Genomic DNA, 24,121 nt, shown 5'->3' with positions numbered 1-24,121 from the left:
TTTTTTCATATGTGCTACTAAATTGTTTCTCTAAGTGACCTCAGTCTGAACAGTCATGTTAATATTTCATCTGACAACAAAGTACGGGTATACAATTGATCCAAATTGTGATAATACTGATATAGTCATGCAGTTTAAAGCACCACATGTTTTCAGCTACAGAACAGAAGCCCAGATTTTTTATTTTAGATTCATCACATCCTAGATGGTGGTCTGTTTACACCAACATATAATGTCAGCGTTGATGTTGGGTCATCTTAATACTAGAAGGATGAGATCGATACTTTTTAGAGTTTGTTTCTTTCATTGTGTTGCTCCTGTTCCGGTAGTTAAACCCTGCGATGGAGTAGGCAGAAGCTCCAAGATCAAATGTAAACTCTGAATGAAACAAGTATGTCGCAATAATTTAGTCAGTTTTGATTTCACAACAACTTTCGAACCGAAACCCAACAAGAGTAGCGTCCATACTGCTGTAAACCCAGTGTGCTGTGTATGACGTCATGTCTTTTTTACATGTAGGTCATTTCAGGGTCATGCACCGTTCACTGGAGAATGATGTCAGTCACTTTGAATAATGTGAACAACTGCACAAAACCATTTAAATTAAGCATTAAGACCCACAGCCTAATTAAAAAAGCCTTAAAAAAATCACTGTAATGCAACTTTGATTTTTGATATGTGCTGCTGACTATCCATGCTGCTGATCTCATGCTGCTGATTATTTCATGCTGTTGTTTTCATCCATTCGTACTCATGCACCCACAAAGATTCATGCTCGTGTTGCTGTTGTTCGGTGCATTGTTTTGCACTAGTAGTGACTAGCGTATATCTTAGATCTGTTAGCGTACCGTTTGGTGTTCGTTTAGCGAATATCTTAGTTCAGGGTTTTTCAAAGTGGGGGTCGCGGCTCCCTGGGGGTCCACCAGGGGACACAATGGAGCCCTCAGAAAGCTGGAGAGAAGATAAAAAAAAAAAGCATTTTTTTTTTAAATTGTTTTTATTAATTTTTTTTAATTACTGTAATAAAATCTAATTTATTTTTCAATAATAACTTTAAAATATATTTTATAATAATTTATAGAAATATTTTTCACCATGCTCATCTTCTGATTGGCTGCCACAGTCAAATGTATCAAGCTGCTTTACTCTTCAAGCTAGCATAGCAAGGATGAAAGTTTCTAAAAGACCGAAGGAACCAACCAGCAGCCCTGCTGTGGTGGAAACTTCTCATGGCCAGCTAAAATTTGAAGGTATGAGGAATCATACATTAAGCTTTACAGTCGTAAAGAAAAATGGCCACGATTGCACGAAATGTGTCCTCTGTCTGGAGACCCTCGCAAACGTGTGTTTAAAACCTTCAAAACTTTAGCTCCACTTGAATGGGAATATAATAGTGTTTAAAACATGTTAGTTAATAAAAAAAAATGTATGCTCAATTTAATATAGTGAATAAAAGTCAAAACATTCTAAAGTTAATGTGTCTTTACATATTTTGTAGCATTGCTTGTGGGTTTGCGAGAGGGGCCTCGATCAGAAGCTAATGTTGTTTGGGGGACCAAGGAACGGAAACGTTTGGGAACCGCTGTCTAGTTTACATCTTAGATCCTTATTTACTGCTTCTTTTTACACTTTATATTTTTGCTATTGTTGGATGTAACTGGGACACTGTGTACACAATTTCCTTCCACCTCATGTACCACATGAGTGACAACAAAGAACCTTGCGACATTGCACATCACTTTTTATGTCAAAGTTTTGAACTAAAATTATATTATTTTGAAGAAGGAGTGGAGTTATAGCCATTTTGGTCACAAATGACCCCATGCATGACCTCATGCAATGTTGAGAGATCACACCAACTGAGGATGACTGTCAGTTACTATTATGACAAATTACGTTCAGTATCTGTAAAATTGGATGAGTATAGCTATTTTTGTGTTAGCAAAAGTTCATTAGTTGTGGTGGCTAGCTTTAACTGGGTTGACTCCAAAAGTAAATTTATTGTAGATGTGTATGTCCAGTGATTACTTTGAGTTTCATTAAAATCTATCCAGTAATTCAGGAGATATTTAGCAAATTCTACAAACAAATGGTCAAAACATTATCCACTTTTCCCTTCTGCAGTGGGCGATAAACTTAAGGCTGTACAGTGTTACATCGATAAAGCTGTATCTATTAAAGAGAATCATTTGGGTGATGAAATAGCATCGCAAAACTTGGCAGTCCAAGATCTGTGGAAATAATGCCTCAATTAGAGTTTCCTGCATTTAATGATTTTAATGATGTAGGTCTAAGTTCGGTGTCGAAACAACGGTCCTTCTGTGTCTGCTCAGAGAAACACTGCATCCAATTCTGCAGAAATGTAAAAGCTCAAGCAAAAATTTAGTCACTACTGTGTGTTCATTATTGTTATTTAAGAAGCTTTGTGTTTGTTGTCAGCTCTGTTCCTTGATTTATTTTTTAAGACTGCTAAAATGTTATATTCAGAACAATGGGTTACATTATGATAGCTACAGATGTTCATTTTTGTTGATTATATTAACATATTTAGGCAGTTTATGAAATTATCTTAATTTCTAATCCCTAGATGATTGCTTTTAGTAGAGGACACATATTTTATGTAATTGGAACAGCAAATAACTACATATAGTAATATAATTTTAATACATATTTTACATTGTTGTGAAGGATTGTTTTTAGTTTTACAAAAATGTCTGGTGGTAGGTTTTGTTGTTAGATTAATGTGTTTGTTATTAGTCCCACCCACCCCCCATCATTTGCAACACTTTCCACTTGTTAGGAGCATTTGAAAGCAAAAGTACAAAATCTAATTTGTGATCGGGGTCCTTAAAAAATCGCAAATTTTTACATTTCTAAGTCATGTTTTGTGACCTTACTGTTTGTTTTCTGCTTTGGCGTGACATAACATTTTGTAAAAGGATGGACGTTGCCCTTTTTGTTTGAACCTAATCATTTTGTCATGACATTTTAATGGTATAAAAAGAGACCTGAGCATCTTATAATGTTTGTAAATGACCTGCAAAATGTGCCAGAAATGGCTATTTAAAGGTTAAGGTTAATTGAAGTCTAGAATTAAATACTTTTCAGTGAGGGTTGGAAAAACATCAGGGCTTGCCTGAAATGCTCTTCCCGTATGTTTAAACGGTCTTTCCTTTTGGTACAGTCAGTTTGTGTCCCAAAAGGTGTACATCCATTAAATTGCACAAAACAGGAAGGATATTTTAGGATGCTATGTACAATTTCTTACAATGCTACACTGAACAAACCAAAAAAGTTTTTTTTGTTGTTGTTCATGTGCATCTAAAATAGGTCTCAGCTTCATTAGGGAAGTGCTGTTCCCAGAAGTTGTGATAGTTTGCAGTGAGTGTCAAAGTACGATCCCTGCGAGCGCCTGAAGGCAGGATTTCCCAGGAGAACATGGCGTTGCAACAAAAATAAGCAGAGTTAGTAACTTTTACCTGCCAGTGTTTGATGTTGCGGCTGATTGGAGTACATCCCCGAGCACAAAGTGAGTCAGCAAAACATTTTATTTTAATTTCTTGCACAGACTATAACACCTGTTTTGTCATTACTGGATACAATTCTTGCATATCTTAGAATGTAAATGAAAACAGTCAAGCACAGAGTTTGAAACACTACTGACGCAGGAAAGTGTAAATAGATGAGACAAGAAGAACTGAGTAATATCCTAGACCCTATTCAAGAAATTATTAATTATTAATAATTAGAAGTGCAATTGTTGATTGCAGAGATTAGGGCTTTTCAATTGGTCACACCAGCCAGGATTTTAGGGTTCATGTGTCTGTCTGCATAATATCTCAAACCATCGGACAGATTTTAACAAAACTCTCAGAAAAATCTACAACTGGTTAACATTTGTAGTCAACCTGATTCAAGATGGCTCCTACAACCAACTGAACTTAAACACAAACATGACTATAACTCAGTCACTTGTGCATTTTAAACTAAAATATGATGTTAGTTGATTTAGCACTAACAAGATATTGCATGAGATGAAACAAAACCATATTTTAGGCTTTTAAGGTTAATCTCATCCATAACTGACAAGAATCGATGTGACTATAAAGCTGATTCCCATTTTATTCTGCATCTTTCCAGAAAGAGATGCTCAGTCAGACATAAATACACACTGATGGAAAGACAAATAGAGGCAAAGTACTCGCTGTTGTGTTCCCAGTTTAACTGGATATGAGAGGCGTTTGTCTCTCTAAAAACAGATCTGTCAGATTTGTGACTTTGACCTTTCGCTAACAACCCTGCCAGTGTTCAGACCTGTATGGATTTAGGTGTTTTACTTTCTGTGTATGTGTGTGTGTGTATACACACGTTCACTGCTTCCCGTGAATGAAGCTGATAATGGAGAAGTGGTTTGTGGGAATCGCGTAAAGGGCAGGGCACGCAATTCTTCTGCAGTAATCCATCTTAACTACAGGGCTGAGCCGTCGAGCAACAGGTGTCTCACCAGGGAGAAGGAGGAAACACACTATAGGCATCACTCTCATTCATATGAAACTATGGAGAAGAAATGCTCAGCCAGCAGGAGTATTAGATTTTCACAGCAAGAACACAATCCAATGAAATGAAGAGATTATTTGATCCATACATTTTTGTATTGTACACCAACCTCAGCAGTTTGTAATATTTGCTGTTTACATCCAACCATTCATTGGTGATTTGAAACCATACATATGCGATATGTTCTTACAAACGTGTTTCCATCCACTTGTGAGTTTGTTTATGTGAGGAAATAGGTCTGGGTGTGAAACAGTGGAAGAGGGAGACACACCAAGAAACGAAAGGAGAGTGAAAACCCTTGTTCATGCTGTTTGGCAATAATCACTGAGCCGAACTCATGCCAGCAGCGAGCGCCAGATGGTTCCCATCACCACTGCACCCTGTCTTTTAAACAGGAAGGGGAGAGCGAGATCCAGAGTGGCATGTGGAAAAGGAAAGCAGTGCCTAATGTGGATGCTGTGTTACATAAATACTAATCATGCTGAAATCATATCCACAGCTAAATTAGATCTCTAAAGCTCATCCACTTTCAATCATCTCCTGTTTGGCACTACGCCTCTGTCATTATTAGAAATAATCAATATATGAGATATTAAATGCTGATTGCTAACCTGAAAGTTCTTCCACTCATATTGGCATCTTCCATCTCATTCCGCCCGTGATGACTGCAAGTAATGATTTTTGAGAATATTAGAGATAATAAATTTCATCCTAAAGTTTTATATTGCTGGTCTCTTTGGCTTTCATTTCTAGCTTAAGCATGCTACGTAATATTAATAAACGTTTACACCCTCTTGTGTGTGACTGTTTCATCATGTGAGCAAAAAATATATATCTTTGCAGCATTTTAGCATAGTCTCTGTGAGACAACAACAAACTGCTTTTTAGGCATCTCAAATATGAGATGACGAGTTGAAATGTAACATTTTTGGCTGCTGATTTTTTTTTTTCTTTTGGTGCCACCTTTCCAAATTAGTCCTCCTACACAGCCAACCCAAAAAGCTCTTGTCTCCCCAATCTGTGGACTGAAGTGTTAAGTAGAGAACTCATTTTCTCTGAGAGCTTTAATTTTTACTGTTTCAATAATGAACAAGCGTTCAACATTAAAGAACAGTCATAGGTCGGCGGTGGCTTGAAACAAGAAAGCAGTGCAGAATGGTCATTCACTAATCTAAAGGCTAATGGTTTTTCCCCTGCTCTCCCAGACCATGTGTCAAAGTGTCAAGACTGAGCTCCACATGGCCCTCGATGAGTTCCCTGGTGCATAGCGAGAGGAGTGCACTCCATAGTGTTGCATAGTATTGATAAATAAAAAAAAGTTGCTGTAAAGTGCTTTCAATTTTCTATAATGCCGTTTTATTTTTACTATTTAAAATGGCAGTGTGGCACATACTCATTCATAACTGTGATGTTCTTAGTAAAGAATGACAAAATCATGTTTTGAAAAGCACCAAAGTATGCAATTGTTTTCTCTAAACAGTGGATTTGTAATCTGAAGTCTTCCATCCATCCATCCATCCATCCATCCATCCATCCATCCATCCATCCATCCATCCATCCATCCATCCATCCATCTATCCATCCATCTATCCATCCATCCATCATCTTTTACCCACTTTTCTTTTTGGATCACGGGGGTCACTGGTACCAATGTCCAGCCATCATTGAGCGATAGGTGGGGTACAACCTCATACCTGTGCTGTCACCTAATTTCTTCTTACATTTTATGCTGTGTATGTGAAAAAAAAGACTAAGTAAACAAGAGAAATTGCCATTTGTAAAGTTACACAGTCAAAAATTAACAGCAGAATTTTAGTTAATTTAGCCTTTCATAAGAAAAAAACTGGGTTTATTTTTTCAAAGTCATATTTTCACCATATTATTCATACATTTATAAATGTTATAATTCCCAATTAAGAATTTAATTTACAAGCTAAATATTTAGTTTACAAACTAAACGCTTAACTTTCAAGTTAAATATTTAGTTAGTAAACTAAATACTATACTATATATAATATATAGTATATATATATATATAATATATATATAATATATTATAACTATAATATATAATAGAAATTTACACCTAAATATTTAGGTGTAAATTAAATATTTAATTTCCAAGCTATAAATAATTATTTTTAAAACTAAACATTTAATTTCCAAAATAAATATTTATTGTCAAAGCTAAATATTTAATTAGCTAACTAAACATTTAATTTGTAAGCTAAACATTCAATTTCCGAAATAATTATCTATTTTGATAACTAAATATTTAACTCCGATCGAAATATTTAACTTGCAAGCTAAATATTTAGGTCTGAGCTCCTAAATATTTAACTTGCAAGTTAAATATTTTGATATTTAATATAACTGTGATGGACTTGCGACCCGTCCAGGGTGTACCCTGCCCCTCGCACAGTGATTGCTGGACATGGGCACCAGTGACCCCCCGTGACCCAAAAATGGAAGAAGCGGGTAAAAAGATGATGGATGGATGAAATTTTACCATTTCTATCCAGTTATTTTTTTTTTATTATTATTCAGTCCAAAAATTGCCAAACTGTTGCACCATGGAGGACATGGTCCACCATTTAATATATATAAGCCTCCACTCCTCTTATGAGAAAGTATCATGCGGTTCTGAATGCGACTCCTGAGTACCCCTTGAGAAAACTTAAGAGTCTCATGAAGACCGTCTTAATGTGTTGGTCTCTGCAGATGAATAGATGTTTAGGAAATAGGAATACATAGAAGTAACAGTTATTTTTTTTATTCAGGTGGCAAACTGCTATCAGTCTGTCACACCTCTCCCTGTCAAATCTCCTCAACAGGCTCTCATCCATCAGAGCCTTCCGCTCCAGCAGCTGCCACTCAATACCTCAGTGGTGCAGAGGATAAAGCAGTATTGTGTGCAACCAGCCATCACATTTAGCCTTTTTATTCACTTCAGCTGACACCGCACTGTTGCACTGCCTTTGTAATTTTGAGACAAATAATGGATGGACTTTTGCAATAAACAGGAAAGCTGTGCAGGGCTTTTGTTTGCATCATAGCTGCGCTCTGGATGAATATTGATTGTGGGCGGATGCTGAAGGAAAATCCTGGCTTGAATGTTAGGACAGACTGGGTGAACACACCTCATCACATATGCTGCACTAAATTTGGCTTGCTAACAGCCCCAGGAGGCTGAACAGTAAATTTTGGACCAATTTTCTCATTAACAGACCTCAGCTCCACACAAATTTACACTGATTTCTGTTTAACTACTCCTTAGCACTGGAGCTGTTCAGACTTACACTGAGAACAACTAAATTGAAATCATGTGTTTTGCAGTTCATGGCTAAATGGCACTGCTATTCATTCTTGGTCAGAGTTTTTTGTTCAGCAATCTAGAAACAGTGTTGTATAAGAAAACTGGAGACGTGAAGGATTTACCAATGAAGCCCGACTCCTTTTGTTTCTATTCCCATACAAATGATGGAATTCATAGTTTGGTTTCCCATTTTTGCAAGTGAACAATTTAAAAAAAAGTATTATTTTTAAAAGGAGTTGTTTTTTTCTGCTTAATGAAAAATAAAACAAACAAACAAACAAACAAAAAAACTGATGTAGCACAATTTGCTCAAAAGCTAAACAACCAGACAACACAGATTGAAGCTGAATAAAAAAATTAAAAAAGTAACAGAAAACATTTCGTCTTTAATAACTGGGAACAAAGTTATTTACAAGAATTAAAACTCTACTTCTCCTTGAAAAAATGCATATCGCCTACAAACAGAGTTCAAACTAAAATAATTTATTGCTGAGAAGGGATGGGAGAATGGAATTATGAGCATTCTCATCCAAGGCTTTGGGAATTGTGTTACCTCTCAAAGGATGTGTCGTGAGTTTCTCTCAGCTACCACCAAACCAAAGTTTAGTTCAAAGAATGTAAAATTGACTGAATAATACCCATTTATATGGCACCTAATGTCGATTGACTATGGTGGCCATCTTAATTTGTGGCGACTCCAGAAGTTAATCTGTTGTAGATGTACAACAATTACTTGGAAAGTTTCATAAAAATATGTTTATTGGTCAATGGAATATTTTGAAAACAGCCCCCCCAAAAAGTTTAATTCCAAACGTTTATGATAAAATGTGGCTGAGTTGGGGACATGTATGTTTCCTAATGTAAGGTATATGCACTTGTTACTATCTAAATTTCATTAAAACATTTATGTTCTGTGGTTCATGCAATATTGCACTAACACAAGCAACAAACACACAAAACAGGCAAAATCAATATTGCCCTTTTGCTTTTGGTGGTGAGCAGGGCTTAATTTGTAAACTGATTGATGCCGGAACATAAATAATGGGCGTTATGGGGGGGTCGTCTGTGGGTCCTCCCCCAGAAATAAATAAAAGAAATGCCATTTCCCGCATTTTGGTGTAATTTAATATGTTGCTAAACATCTTTGTTTACCTACTGTACACATTTGATTAAAATGATTAAAAACAGGTCTCTCTTGTAAATGAGTCCTCAAGGCTCTATGAGATTAACATGCATAAATAAAGGTTGAATTGAACTTGTTTTTTTAGAGAGCAAGAAGAAAAGCCTGTGAATAGAGCAGCTATGATTCTGTCAAACAGCCTACCCCCCACCCCGGCAACTCAAATCATTGCCCCTGAAAGTCCAAAGTCATTGCACATTTTGATTTTGATTATTTATTAAAAATATGAGAGGATACATTGCCCAATCTGTAGAGTGGATGTTCCAGCCGCACCACGCGCACCACATGCAACACACGCACCATGCTCCTGCCCAGCAGAGACGCAGACTGCATGTCCCGTCAAGAGCGTCTTCATCCACCTTCAGCTGTGTGTGTATGTCTATGTGCAGGAGTTCCGACACATCAGCAGCTGTGCACACTCTGGAGAGCTTTCTGGAGACGCTCCTTTGCATAAAACATGCACTGTCTGCAGGGCGCACAGCTGAAGCATGAAGATGCTAAACATGCGGTCCACAGCTCTGCTGGGCAGGAGAATGTGCGCGAACTGGTGTGCGTAGTGCAACTGGAACATCCACTCCACAGACTGGGCAATGTCTCCTCTCATTGTACTTTTAATAAATAATAAAAATAAAAATGTGCAATGATTTTGGACTTTTAGGGGGGGTGATTTGCCAGATCTGACCAAATAGTTGCCGGAACAAAGTCGGTCAGAATGAGGGAGTTCCCGAATCTAGTTCAGGTAGGATCCAGCTCAAATTAACCACTGATGGTGAGTAATAATTAACTAGTAAGCAAATCACTTACCTGGATCTGTCATGATTTCAGATGATTCTTAACCCAGCCCAAGATGCAGACAGAATTTGAGCACTCAAAGATAAATAAATACTTATTTATTAACAAAATAAATGGCTGTCAAAGCAGCAAAACTGAAAATCTCTTGCAGGAAAGCACAATGACTAAACCAATGAGGGCAGTTACAACTGGCTGGTAAACAGCACAGTGCAGAACAAGGAACAAACTGGGGAACACAGGATATAAAGCAACACTTAAGAAACTAACTCAGAAACACCTGGGCAGGAGACAACTGAGAACAGATGACCATGGGTGGTGCAGGATCTACACAGAGAAAGACTGAGAGTGGCTGAAAACACAGGGGAGAACACAAAACCGATCAGGATCTGAAATTGTGGAAACTGAACTAAAGGTATAAACCGATCAGGAACCAGCATAAGTAATTGAAATAAACATCAGAAAAGCAAGATACGGTACAGAAAACAAAACAAACAAAACAAAACAAAATGTAATGACCAAAATTAGAACTGATCTTAAACACAAACCCCCATCAAAAATAAATCAAAATGCTCAGATTCTGACAAGATCAGTGCATACAAATCTTTCTTATTTGAAAAGGGAGTTGTATCTGACATATTGTTTTATTTTGCCACGTCAATGTCACAATCAATGAAACTGACTTTTGATGATGCAGGTGCTTAAACCAAGCAATAACTAAATGTAAAATGTGGTTTTGAAACCACAGACAGTACAAAAAGTTTTAAATAAGACAGAAAAACTGCTAACTTGGACATTCATTGATTACACTGCCTTCCCCAAACTATTAAAATAAAAATTTCACTCGTTAAAACTGATGCAGTTTCTTTACGGCAGTTTCACTGGATGCATTGGATTTGTTTGGTCTCTAGACACATGGTTTTAGGAGGCAGAGCTTTAAAAATTGGAACCAGCAATGATACCATCTGCAGGAGAAAATAAAGTGGGAAGAATAACCCCTGTGTTAAAACTGAGAGGAGCCATAGTAAGTTGTACCAAGCAGAAGAAAAACAAGATTTTCCCCTCCCCATCAATAAAAGAGGTTTAAGTTGTGCTGGCATAGGGCTACATCTCACCTGTTTCCTGTATAATGCCACATTGAATAATCAAATGCTCACAGCAGTTCCTGACCACAACTGTTAGATGATAGCAGCATGCATGCTCAGCCACCTCTAAAAGTTAACAAGTAATGAGTGTGAATTCTCAGCAAACAGACCTTTTTTTTTTCTCCCTGGGTACTCACAACTGCCAGGTTTCCCTCTGGCTGCTGGTTCAGTGTATACAATTTTGTCTCATTTATACACTTTGTAGAGCACATTCCTTAGGTGCAATGTGCTCTCCTGAGCAGACAAAGCCCTGAGTGTTAGAGACAGGAGCAGGTACAGGCACTTACGGGGCTGTAAGCTCCTGGCCTATATCTGCTTTTATTTCCTTGGTTATCTTGGTTAAAATCTCATTTGCTCTTTATTTACTAAGCTGTTTGATGTAGAGGATTTTCTTTGAACTGAAACCTTTCTTCCTTCATCAATCAAATCTTTGTGTTTTTTATTCGTATGCACGAGTGTGAGAAATACACCAAAGTCAGATTTGTCTATTTTCTCACAGGGGGAGGCTTACATGTTGTTTTATTGAGATGCAGTAGAACGTGCCAGAGGTCATTAATTAGGCTGCATTAGTGAAATCTCTGTCGCTCACTCATATGAAAATCTAAATATTAGACATTCATTGTGGCTCGGTTGAAAAAGAGCAGAGACGGGGGGAGATGATTATATCTAGAACATTCGAGCAGAATCTCATCCAGAACAGATTCTTCTTTTTTGTTGTTATTTATTCTGAATCGCTGCCAAGATCTTCAACTCTTTATAATGAAGCCAAATATTCTGACCTTGAAAAAAGTCACATTGTGTACAAACGTGGGCTGTTTGGAAATTGTTTCGCCTTGTGTTGAGGCGTCGCATCGCAATTTCTTCTGAACCTTTATGATTGCACTTGTACTTTCAGCCTGCTATGTTGTGGATTATATTGTCAAAAACTAAATATTGATGGCATAAATCATGCAATGATGTGTCCCTGAGGGTTTAGTTGTGTTCAAAGTTTTTTTTTCTTGCTTGTTCTCACAGTGTTTTTCAATTGAGCTCTTCTGTCTGTAGATATCATCAGACTTGCTTCTTGCCTGAGTCCACTATCTTGTTTGTGATGCCTTTTTTTTTTTATCTCCAGATGTTTAATTAGATTTCTTCCAGACTCCTTTGAGCTTGATAAATTGAGGTTTGGAAATTACTGATATGTTACTTTCTCTGATAATGCTGCATTGGGGCTGATAGCAGTTCAACAAACGTGGTTATGCTGGCTGGGTGCCATATTTAAGGTCATTCCATGATTTTCTAATGGTTTGTAGAAATAATGCAATTCCTTGGGATCACATCAGACTTACTGTATGTACAGTAGTTATGAATCACATCACATTTTTAAGACTGTCATCATCTGTTTGAAATTAAGGTTTTTGTAAGCTGTCAGACAAGTTATTGGATGTAAAATATAAGGTATTGAAGATGGTGAAGGGAATGATGCTATGTATCTGGTAGTTCTAGCTCAGGGCTCTGAAACACATACAAAGTTTGCATTAATTAGTAGACATATACATATATATACATTACATAGTTGTAAAAGTTTAAGCCTGTGGTGGGAGGATTTTCCCTACCTGATTTGTTTTATTAGTTGGGCAAGTCCTTGACAAGGTCACCTAAACAACCTACGTAGCTGACATGCGATACCTGTATTGCATCACACTTGTAGCAGAGTGGGCATATTCTTTCTCTCTTTATTTATACAGGTTAATCCCATTGAGCCTCGGGGACTCATTTACAAGAGAGACCTGAGTTTAACAAAGAGTGTTGACAACAGTGGACAACAAAGACAACAATAAACAATCATAAAAGGAAGCATAAAAATTGAGAATAATAAGTGAAAATAAAAAGGTACTAAAAAAAGTAACAAAAAACATCTAGGTTGTAAGGTGATGTAGGAAACTAAAAAAATAAATGTCTGCATTGGTTTTTCCCATAAACTTAGCAGATGTTTGAAGCCACTCAGAGAGGTCAAGGTTGAGGGCTTCAAATCCTTTTGCAAGATATTCCAGGAAACAGGAGCGGAGTGAGAGAAGATCTTTTTGCCTGTTCAGTCCACGCTGAGGGAACACTGCAGGTAATAATGTCCTGAGTGCACACGCTGTAGCTGCACTCATTCAGTGACATGTAGGAGGAGATGTATAAAGGCAGCAGACCAAGAAGTGATTCAAAGATGAAAATGTACCAGTGAGAGAGTCTGCATTAAGTTAATGATTCCAGTTAACCAAAGAATACAGGGTGCAATGGTGGGTACGGTCGTTACAGCCAGTTATGAATCTTAGCGCACCATGATAGACAGCGTCCAACATATGCAGGGTGCTTGTAGGGGCATTCATGTAAATAATTTCACCGTAGTCAATGGAGGGAAGGAAAGTCGCAGTTCCAAGGTGTTTATATAGGCCAGCGCATCTTAGGGATGTGGGCAGTAGCAGAGAAAATCCCATTTTGTGAGTAAAAACACAGCATTGTCAAGATTGCTTTCACAATGAAGCAAATTTTCTAAATTTGCCACAGTCCAGTCATGTTTTAATACTGTAAGTTGTGTAGGTCACGGAGAGCATAGTGAGGTCCTCATCCAATGTGAAGAGGAGCCCAGCTCCTGTTGATGTTTCCTCCATTTAGTCAAAAAGCACATCCTGAAGTTGACTGTATACTCCCTTTTTTAAGCACTACAACAAGCATGTCTCAAGAAAGTTAACACATTGCTCATTCTGAAGAGACTGAGGAGAAGTTTCGAATGGGGTTTAATAAAATGATTGAAGTCAATGAATAATGTGACCTTTGATTGGATAACAAGAAACATTATGGGGGAATAAAAGTTCAGTTCAACAATGCAATCCAGCTTAATCATTTTAAATAGCTATGGTCTGCTGATGCCTCTACTTGAGACCAAAAACAGGAAGGTGGTACATTCAGTTGATCTCAGCTGCAATAGGGGAGTTACAATGCTTGTGTGGATGCCAGTGGCCTCTGAGATGCAATCTGCACAGTCTTTACTATGTTGTGTGTTAGCATATACAAACATTTATGGGTGTGGTGGCTTATCATATAGATCTTAACTGAACCTGACAGCTCATGTAATTCCAGTAGAAATGAAAAGCAGTGTTTTTGTCCACAAATATTCAGCCTATACACAATGAGAACGCATTACCAAGATGTTTTTGCATTGATTGCCTTTGTGCTACTATATTTCTGCGGGAAGTCTCATCTCATATAAGGAGAGATGGGGGGAGAATGATGATCTCCTGCTGGTACAGCTATATGAATGTTTCATGGATGGAAGGATGAAAAAGAAACAAGGTCTTGTTGGGCCTCTCTGCCTAAAACACAATTTGAAGATATTGTTTTCAACATGTGAAAATTTGTCTATTTTAGTCTTGACTGTACCTGACATTTTTATTTACAAAAGGTGTACCGCCATGCACTTATCTCACAAATCTAGCTGCAAGCCGTAAAAGTAGCAAGGATATTGACAAAGAATAAAGTTATTTATTTCCAATGTTGCTGTTGATTTTCTTGCCATTTCACAGCTAATTATTTAAAATGAACAACCTTGGAATTTATTATATGGTCACAACAAATCTGCTGATTTAGACACCTTTAGAGATGTGCGGGTGTTGTGCTTTTGTGCAAGGTCACTGTCTCCCAAACTAAATGACTTCAACATGGGAGATTTATACAGCAAATCTCTTAGGACAGAAAAATATGTGCAAGGCAAGGACACAGTAAGAATAGATGATACACTCTACTTGAACATCAAGAAAAATCAACACTGATTAATGCAAGATGACTTTGGAGTCACTTTGATCTTCCTTCTGAAAATATGTCATCAGATTTGTTGCACTTAGATTGAAGTCTTATACAGCAAAAAACAAACAAAAAAATCAAAAGTATTCAATATTATTTGGTTAATAATAGTGTGAATGATCATAAAGCATTCACACTGTTGAGATCTATTTTTTTCTCAGCATGTCATTCATTTCACAATTTTCCTGCCATTTCAATAGTTCATAAATCAAAATGTTCAACTCAACCAGCTATGACTTCTGGTATTTGTGCAATTTTTTCTTATTTAAATTTTTAGTTTTTTGGACATGTTGTTCTCATTGAAAATAAATGGAGCTCTCTTCTCTTCCTTCAAAACTTCTTCTTCTTTCGGCCTTTCCCTCTACAGGGGTCGCCACAGCGAGTCATCCATCTCACTCTCTGTCCTCACTCCAACTACCTCCATGTCCTCTCTAACTGCATCCATATATCTCCTCTTTGTCTTTTTCCTGGAAGCTGTATTTCTAACATCCTTCTACCACTATACCTACTGTCCATCCTCTGAACATGTCCAAATTATCTCAGTCTGGCCTCTCTAACTTTATCTCCCGATTGTCCAACCTGTGCTGTACCTCGAATGATCTCATTCCTAATTTTATTCATCCTTGTCACTCTTAAGGAGAACCTCAGCATCTTCATTTCTGCCACTTCCAGTTCTTTCTCCTGTCTTTTTGTCAATGCCACTGTCTCCGGATCATACAACATAGTTGGTCTCATCATGGTCTTGTAAACTTTTAATTTGGCCTTTACCGACCCTTTTGTCACAAATCACTCCTGAATTTTTTCTCCATCCACTCCATCCTGCCTGCACTCTCTTTTTCACCCCTTTACCACACTTCCCATTTTCTGAACAGTGGATCCCAAGTACTTGAAGTCCTGCACCTTTGTGACCTCTGCTCCTTGTAGCCTCACTGTTCCACCAGCCTCCCTTTCATTCACACATGTACTCTGTCTTACTACGGCTGACTTTAATTCCGTTTCTTTTAAGTGCATACCTCCACCTCTCCAAGTTCTTTTCCACCTGTTCCCTGTTCTCACCACAGATCACAATCCATCCATCCAGTATCTTTACCATCCATCCATTATCTTTACCCATTTCTTCCATTTTGGGTCACGGGGGTCGCTGGTGCCCATGTCCAGCAATCACTGTGAGAGGGGCGGGGTACACCCTGGACAGGTCGCAAGTCCATCACAGGGCCACATAGAGACAAACAAGACAAACAACCATTCACTCTCCCACTCACATCTAGGGACAATTTAGAGTTACCAATCAGTCTAATGTGCATAATTTTGATCTGTGGGAGGAAGTACCTGGAGAAAACCCACGCATGCGCGGAGAGAATATGCAAATTCCACCCAGAAAGGCCTCCGAACTGGGATTTGAACCATGGTAACCTGCTCGCTGAGAGGCAGCAGCTCTACCTGTTGCACCACCTTGCTGCCCACAGGTCACGTCATCTGCAAACATCATAGCCCATGGAGATTCCTGCCTAACCTCCACTGTAGGTCGGTCCATCACCAGATAAAACAAGAATTGGCTCAGAGCTGATCCTTGATGCAATCCCACCTCCATCACATATCACCACTGTCATGCTGACCTCATACATGTCCTGTACCAGTCTAACATACTTTTCTGTCACTCCAGATGTCCTCATGCAATACCACACCTCCTCCCTCAGCAACCTGTCTAATGCTTTTTCTAAATCCACAAAGACACAATGGAGTTCTTTCTGACCTTTTATGTACCTCTCCATTAGCATCCTCAAAGCAAAGATGGCATCTGTGATGCTCTTTTTCTGCATGAAACCATACTGCTGCTCACAGATAGTGATCTCTCATCTAAATCTTGCTTCTACAACTCTCTCCCAGATCTTCATTGTGTGACTAATCAACTTAATATCCCTGTAGTTGCTACAACTCTGTACATAACCCTGGTTCTTAAAAATGGACACCAGCACACTTCTTCCCCATTCCTTAGGCATTTTCTCACTCTCAAATATGCCATTGAATATTTGAGTCAAAAACCTCACTGCCATCTCTCCAAGACATTTCCAAATCTCCATTGGTATGTCATCAGGTCCTATCCCTTGTTCATTCTTTTCAGAGCTTTCCAAACTTTACCCTCACTAATCATTCCTACTTCCTGGTCCACAGGTTTTATGACCTCTACTCTTCTTTCCCTTTCATTCTCTTCATTCATTAACTCCTCAACGTACTCATTCCATCTTCCCATCACACTCTCTTAACTTGTTAGAACATTACAATCCCAACCTTTAAAAAGCCTACCCTGCTGCACATCCTTTCCAGCCTGATCCCTCTGTCTCACCAATCATACAAGTTATTTTTGACCTTCTTAGTGTCCAACCTCCCATATAGCTCATCATACAACTTCTGTTTTGTCTTTGCTACCTCCCTCATTGCTCTACATTGCATCTCCTTATATTCTTGTTTCCTCTCTTCAGGCCTCTCACTGTCATATTTCTTCTTGGCTAACCTCTTTCTCTGAATAGCATCATGCACTTCACTATTCCACCTCTAGGTTTCCTTATCATCTTTTCTCTGTCCAGATGACACACCAAGTATCTTTGTATCTGTCACTCTAATATATGTTTTTGTAGTAGCACAGTCATCTTGGAAGAATCCATTCAGAGGACCTGACTCAACCGTGTTAGATTTATCTACCTGGATTATTGAGCATGCATCAGGACATCTTAAAGTAATTTTATTTTCTAATATTAAAGCATTATAAGTCTTGAAGTCTGTTCTAAAACTTTGAAATGTCAGCAAACAATAAGCATCTCATTATCTATTTTATTATAATAGTTGCCATATCCTGAATAACTGAGAATCTACTTCAGTGCATTATAAGTCTGTTAGATTAGACACATCTACTTCTCTAACCTGATGGCATTAACACAAGCATGACATCATCAGCAAGTTTCAAGCAAACACATCTTCATACCATGCTATGCAGTGTACATATGTTTAGTTCATTTAGAAAATTCAAATATAGTTCATTTGTCCCTGTACTCCAGTGTATTTAGTTTGGAATCAACCAATATGTATTTTAATCCAAAGAAATATGCACAAATATTCAAATGTAATTTGTTTTGCAAACAAACAGCTTGGCTGTCGGTGGGGACATTCTGAACAAACATATAACAGCAAAAGAAGCTGATAGACAAAGAAGCCCTGTGAGTAATTAGACAATCTTTCTCAGTCTGATGAAGAAGCAAAACAGAATTTTTATGAAGCACAGCATTGTTCATTGTTGGAATCTAGTGTCTGGGTGTACATATTTTGTTTCTGTTCAGTAATTTTTGTTGAAATTACTGCCCCCCCCCCCCCCCCCACACACACACACACACACCGAAAAGGTCTTTTAAGAAATCCAAGTTCAGTTTTAAGAATATTATTTCAACTAATTGTAAAACACGATGAGAAAAAAGTTACATTTCATTCATAGTATAAAAGGAAGTTTTCAAAGAACAACACCCCCCCCCCCCCCCCACACCAACAACACAATAAACAAAACAAGTCAATGCAAACCAAAGACAGAGCTAAAATCATAACACAGCACTGTTTGAATAAAAGTTACATTTATCTAAAACAATCTGTAGATATAATGTCAGTAAAATTGTCAACAAGCTTGAGTTTAAAACTGTTCAATGATCACTAACAGTCAAAACAACACTTAAATATGAGAAATATTTGTGAAATTTTCATCTTTTGCAACGTATACAGACTTTAGTCATTTTATCACCTGCACATTGAGGCTATTGCACATTGTTGCAGTTCATCATTTGTTGAAGCGACGTCTTCTAGCTGACGGCAGGAGAATAAACAGCTTTTACGAGGAGTTTGAGGAGTCGTGACAATAGAATATGTCCGTATGAGGGAGGATCTCAGAGGAAATGTAAAATTTTGAAGCTTATCTTCAAGTAAGCAAAAAAAAAAAAAAAACACCTAGATGTGTACGGAGAACTAAAGAGCAGCAGATGGAAGAGCTGTGTTAGGTTCACAGCTTCTTGAATGCCACTGTTTGTGAACTCACCGTGTAGATGGTTAGATCTGGGGGTGTCCAGCTCCCTATGGTGTCTTGGAACCTGGATTATGCAGAACTGTGGTCTGAGGTGATTATTTTTTTTCTCAGAGAGTGAACGGAGGAGTCACAGAGGGGATCTTCAGGGTGCTGAGCTGGATGGTGGCACTAATAGAGAGGCAGTCAAGATGAGGGAGCGGTATATTTTATTTATTCTATTCATTTCATTGCAGTGGAACCCCAAAGACAACTTTTATGACTTACTTTTCCACAGACCTGGGATTCGTTTTACACAGCTATGGAGGGCTGTTGTTTTATTTTCACACTGTGAAGCAGCTGCCACACAGAAGTTTAGTTGAAGTGGCATGTTCTTTTCTGCAGTAAATATTGTGAAGAAATCCCCTCTTTTGCTCTTTGCACCCACTCACTTTTTTTTTTTTTCATTCTGTTTACTCGGTCCACATCCACTGACCGCACTGCGCTGCTGTCTGGAATGTGAAGTTTCATTTGGTTTGTTGTGCGTTAGAATAGCAGTGGGCATCCAGGATGAAGTGTTTGAGTGACTGAGGGGGTGGCAGTTGTGAAACCAAATGGATATGAATGTGAGAATCCTCAATGTTCTTGCCTAAACAAAAAAGAGAAAAACAGGAACTCCAGGCCTTTCTGCTGTGCTCAGTGCTCGTTGCTTCCTTTGCAACATTTCTCTGCTCATATCATCACCGAGGGAGACCTCTTTATTTTCAGCATCTGTGCTGTGATGATGAGAAACACCAGTTAACTAGGCCACTGCATAATAAGCAAAAAATAGCAGCAAAGGAAAAAGAATTGAAAAGAAAAGTGGGAGAAGAATACGCTAATGAGGGGAAATGCTTACTAAACACATAGCTGCTGACAAAACTAAGTCAGCAAGCAAAGATTTCCCCTATATTCCTGTACTGCAGATTCATTCTTTTATTATTGCTAACCTGAACAGAGGTTCGTCATCTAATTTTACCTGTGAAGCCCCTGAGCTGTGCTGTCATGTGACTGGCAATAAGCCTTGCTGACTTTTTCTTTGGCGTCTGGATCAACTCTGGAAACTCTGCTGCTGCAACATTTTTTTGTGATGCTCAGCGTTTCTGCACTTGATTTACTTCGTCAAAGACTTCATTATGTTCTACTGGAAGATGCCAGATGTGAGAATCATCATCACTTTCATGGTGTTTCACTTTTCTTGTTTTTTCACAATGTAAAATGATACCTTGATTTAACTTGGCAAACGTTGTAGTTAAGAGCATCCTGATGAGCAATTACCCGTAACTGTAAATTTACCTTTTAAAACAGCCAACTAAGATGCATCTTGTTATTTAGGAAAGGTAACTGCTTTAAAAGGGGCAAGTAATAGATTAACATCAAAATAGTAAAACAAACAAAAGCTAAAGTTATTGAAACTTGGTGAAAATCTGCCTGATGGACTACACTGTACTTTGTATATATATTAATTAGTTTATTTATACATTAATTAATTAGCTTATTTTTTATTAAATGATTAAAAGTATAATTAATTTTGACATGATAAAATAAAAAAAATAACCCATAAAGGAGTAGCTAAAGCCATCCCATGTCCAAATCTAAAAATCAGACCAAAATAAATAAATAAATAAATAAATAAAAATAGAATGCATAAATATTTCCCTGACTTTAAAGATTTCACAACCATCACATATAAATCTCTTTACAATGTAACCAAGAATTAACTTATACCTATTTAAAAAAAAACACAAATTAATACTTTTTTAATTTATTACTCTTCAGTAAAACTGTTCTATAATTTGACTTCCAGAAGAGGGAACTTGTTATTAAACTATTTGTAAAATAAAACAACAACAACAAAAAAAAAAGTAAAATTTGTTGAATTTATATTTAGTAAATTAAGAGCATCTCTACCCAAAAACCATTATATATAATGGTTTTTATAGTTCTAGAATTGCGCCGCTCGGGGTGGCTGCATGTTGGAGTGGCTCTGTTGCGTTCATTCTGAGCTTTTGCTTTCGGAAGCTTTGGTTCCTCTTTTTTTGGATGTAGGTCTCTTTTTTGGATGGTTGTTTCCTGTGGTATCTGTTGCTGTGCAGCTGGAAGGATTTTTACTGAAACTTTTTTAGTTTTGGACATTTATTATGATGCGTAACCATGACAACAAAGTGGTTTTCTACAACCAGGAACAGCTGATTACCATTGCAAAAGTTCAAATAATATTTCAACTACAGCTTCAAATCTCAAATGAGTTGAAAAGGAGAAATTGTGGATGCATTCCCATCTCCCTGCCAGCTGTGCTCAAGTGCCTGACTACTGAGATCCTGGAAGTGGCAGGAAACATGGCTTGTGACAGCTGAAGGACTGGGATCATCCCCCGGCAGGCTGTCTGCAGGGACGAGGAGCTAGGCAGGCTGCTGGAAGGAGTGGTCATCGCTCTGGGAGGAGTTCAGCCCCGCATTTGGGTGGTCCTGCAGCCCAGGGGAACCAAGAGTCCAGCCGAGTTTGGGTGGATGGATCAGACAGCATATGTGCAGCCACTTTCTTCTGATCTGCTGTGGGACGGACCTTCCTGCCTAAAGCCATCAATATCTATAACTTCTCTTAATGAAATTAGGATAATGAATTACAACAACATTTAATATCCCTTTGGGATTAATAAAATATTTTTGAATTGAGTTGAATTGAATATATATTGCAGCCAATCAGTCATTTTATCTTAAACCCAGATAGTGAGTCTAACCAGAAAAAAAAAAAAACTTTATTTGGGAAAGCCTAGAATTGTCTCTAGAACAGATTAGAAACATCCAGTGGTCTGAAGAGTTCAGACTGATCCTGTAGAGAGATGAGCACAGAAGGAGGTGGAGAAAATTATGTATGCTGTGATACAGTATTTTGGATACGTAGCCATTCTGCAGAAACTGATTAAAGAGTTCACGTATAAGAACTCACAACCCATGAAAGCAAATCACACACATAAACATACATACAAACTGAAATCATCTAAGAAGCAGTTCACTACAAATGATTCAGGATGCATGCAAAGATACAAATTTAAATAGATATACATTAAATTCTGCCTTAAAATGTAATTTGTACTATTCACATAAACTGCAACCACAAAGACTATTTTAAACAAATTAGATGAAGAGTTTCTTCCCTGATGGCGCTGGCGTACATCAGGGGAGGGAGGGCGGTATTTGTTGGTCTTCATCTGTGAAAAAGTTTTCTCTGCTGTAATGGGATGTTAATTGCATGCATTGAGTCCTCCATGAAATGTAGACTTTAACTTCATTGAAACTTTCCAAATCCGCCCAAGAAAGCTAAGCAGCTTTCTGAATTTTCCATCACTGAAGCAGGATCTTGGCAAAAACAAATAAACAAATAAAACATTTATTTAAATCTGGACAAATACGTTTAGCTTTTTTTCACTTAAACCATATTTAACTAGGTTTTTGTTATTGACTGATGAATCATTCACATAAAAATATTAATAAATAAAAACAAGTCAATGTGAAAGTGCCATTTTTTTTTTCATCCAGAGTATCTTTATGGAGACGTACAGAGAGTTTCCGCTCAGCGAGAAACAGTCAATCAAGCAGAGACAGTTTGTCCTCCTTACCGGGGACACATGCACAAAAGAAAATCTCACTTCATATAGGAAGGCTATAGAATCAAATAATAAAGTTTGTCAAAGAAGATTTGAAGCAAAATACGAAAGAGAAAACAGTTAACTGAGAGTCCTTGGATCAAGCTTGGAGCCACAAATCAATTAGTGTTTTTGTACAGTCTTTTAAACATCATAAGAATGAGGTTATTTTCATTAAAAACGGCTGAATAAATAAAAATAAACCAGAAAAAAGTGACTCTTTAAATCAAAGCAAAGGCAACGGTTTTATGATTATATGTCAAGTTGTGTTCCCCAAAGCAAATAGTGTGAGTTTAATCCATATATCTGATCCTCTGCTGCATTGTTTCTCCTTTTCTCTTTTCAGCGTTGAGCATGACTTTCGTCTTCAAGAAGGTCAGGTGGTGCGAACATGGAAGGTGGGCGACCCTCCCGAGGGCTCGCCACAGAGTCCCACTCCCCAGGCCTCAACGCCGCACCAACAAGACTCTCCACAACTAGTGCGGCCCCCTGCCACCGCCAAGAAGAACAGAAAGAAATGCTTCTGGTTCCTCTGAGCACCGGGGGGAAGGAAAAAGAGACATTTTGACACTGCAATGCACCTCACATGCTCATTTAGAAAGATGCTTGACTTTCAGGAGTTTGTTTGAATAAAAAGGATTGCAATGCAAATATTAAACTGTGGGAGGGGAAAGAGTGGCAAAGGTTACGTTTTATTTTCTACCTGCTTCTGTTGGCGTCGATGAGAACGATTTAACAAGGCTGCACATGTTGTTACTGTTGTTTTTAAAAGCCTCTTCAGCACTTACAGATTTGATACAGGTGCAGGGAAAGAAAAGTGCTGAAGTCGAGCAAAAGCTAAAAGTTTAGTCGAAGTTATAACTTGTGGTTATGAAGCAATTAGGAGATAAAAAGACAATATATATATACTGTCCAGGGACAGGAATAAGAGGGAAGGCAGCAGATAGGATGGAGCATATTTTTAAAGGTTAAACTGATATAATTTATGGACTAAAAGAAACATTTTGATCCCCATTAATGGACAAATGAGGGTCAGAACACCAGCTTTTATATCTTAAGACAGTTCAAATAAAAATAAATATAATGACCCAATGAAAATGTTTTATTATACTGTAATTGATAAAACCACTATGTGTGTCTACATGTACATACTGCACACACAACCACACACACCAACAAATACACAAAGAGCACTGAGTTTAAAGAGAAAATGATTAATTGAGTTCTGCACATTTCAGAGCTGTTCTGCTTGGATGCTTTATTTCAGATATGGATTATTGCTCTATAAAAAACGTATTTTACCACAGCTGCCTGGTGTGTGTTATTTAGGTTCAACGTTCTTTTTTATTTTCAGATGTGATCACATTTTGTTTAATAGCTTTATTTGTAAAAATCAAACGAAAACACAAGTGAAGCTAAATGATCTAGAGAGCCCAACATGACACAGCTTTTATATCACAGCAAATGATGGAAATGCTGCGAAGTACTGACGCTAAAACCACTTTAGTGTTAGTAAACTCCCATATAAAGGATTCAGGGTTTCTAGGATTTTTTATTGTCATAGCTCAACATTTGCGTGCTTGTG

The 24,121-nt window shown here is 37.7% G+C and overlaps 1 protein-coding gene across 1 annotated transcript in view; it reads left to right on the top strand.

The window, feature by feature from the left end:
• Positions 1 to 23,726, top strand: part of LOC119424405 (INSYN2B protein) — a 35,872-nt gene extending 12,146 nt beyond the window's left edge. Inside the window, exon 3 of the mRNA XM_037691876.1 lies at positions 22,883 to 23,726. Within this exon, the coding sequence (XP_037547804.1) occupies positions 22,883 to 23,072 (190 nt within the window). The 3' untranslated portion in view covers positions 23,073 to 23,726. The remainder of the gene's footprint in view (positions 1 to 22,882) is intronic.
• Positions 23,727 to 24,121: the final 395 nt, after the last annotated feature.

The sequence above is a fragment of the Nematolebias whitei genome, chromosome 18 (assembly GCF_014905685.2).
Source record: "Nematolebias whitei isolate Nwh7 chromosome 18, NemWhi1, whole genome shotgun sequence".
Lineage (NCBI taxonomy): Eukaryota > Metazoa > Chordata > Actinopteri > Cyprinodontiformes > Rivulidae > Nematolebias > Nematolebias whitei.
This window is presented reverse-complemented; position numbering and strand designations above follow the sequence as displayed.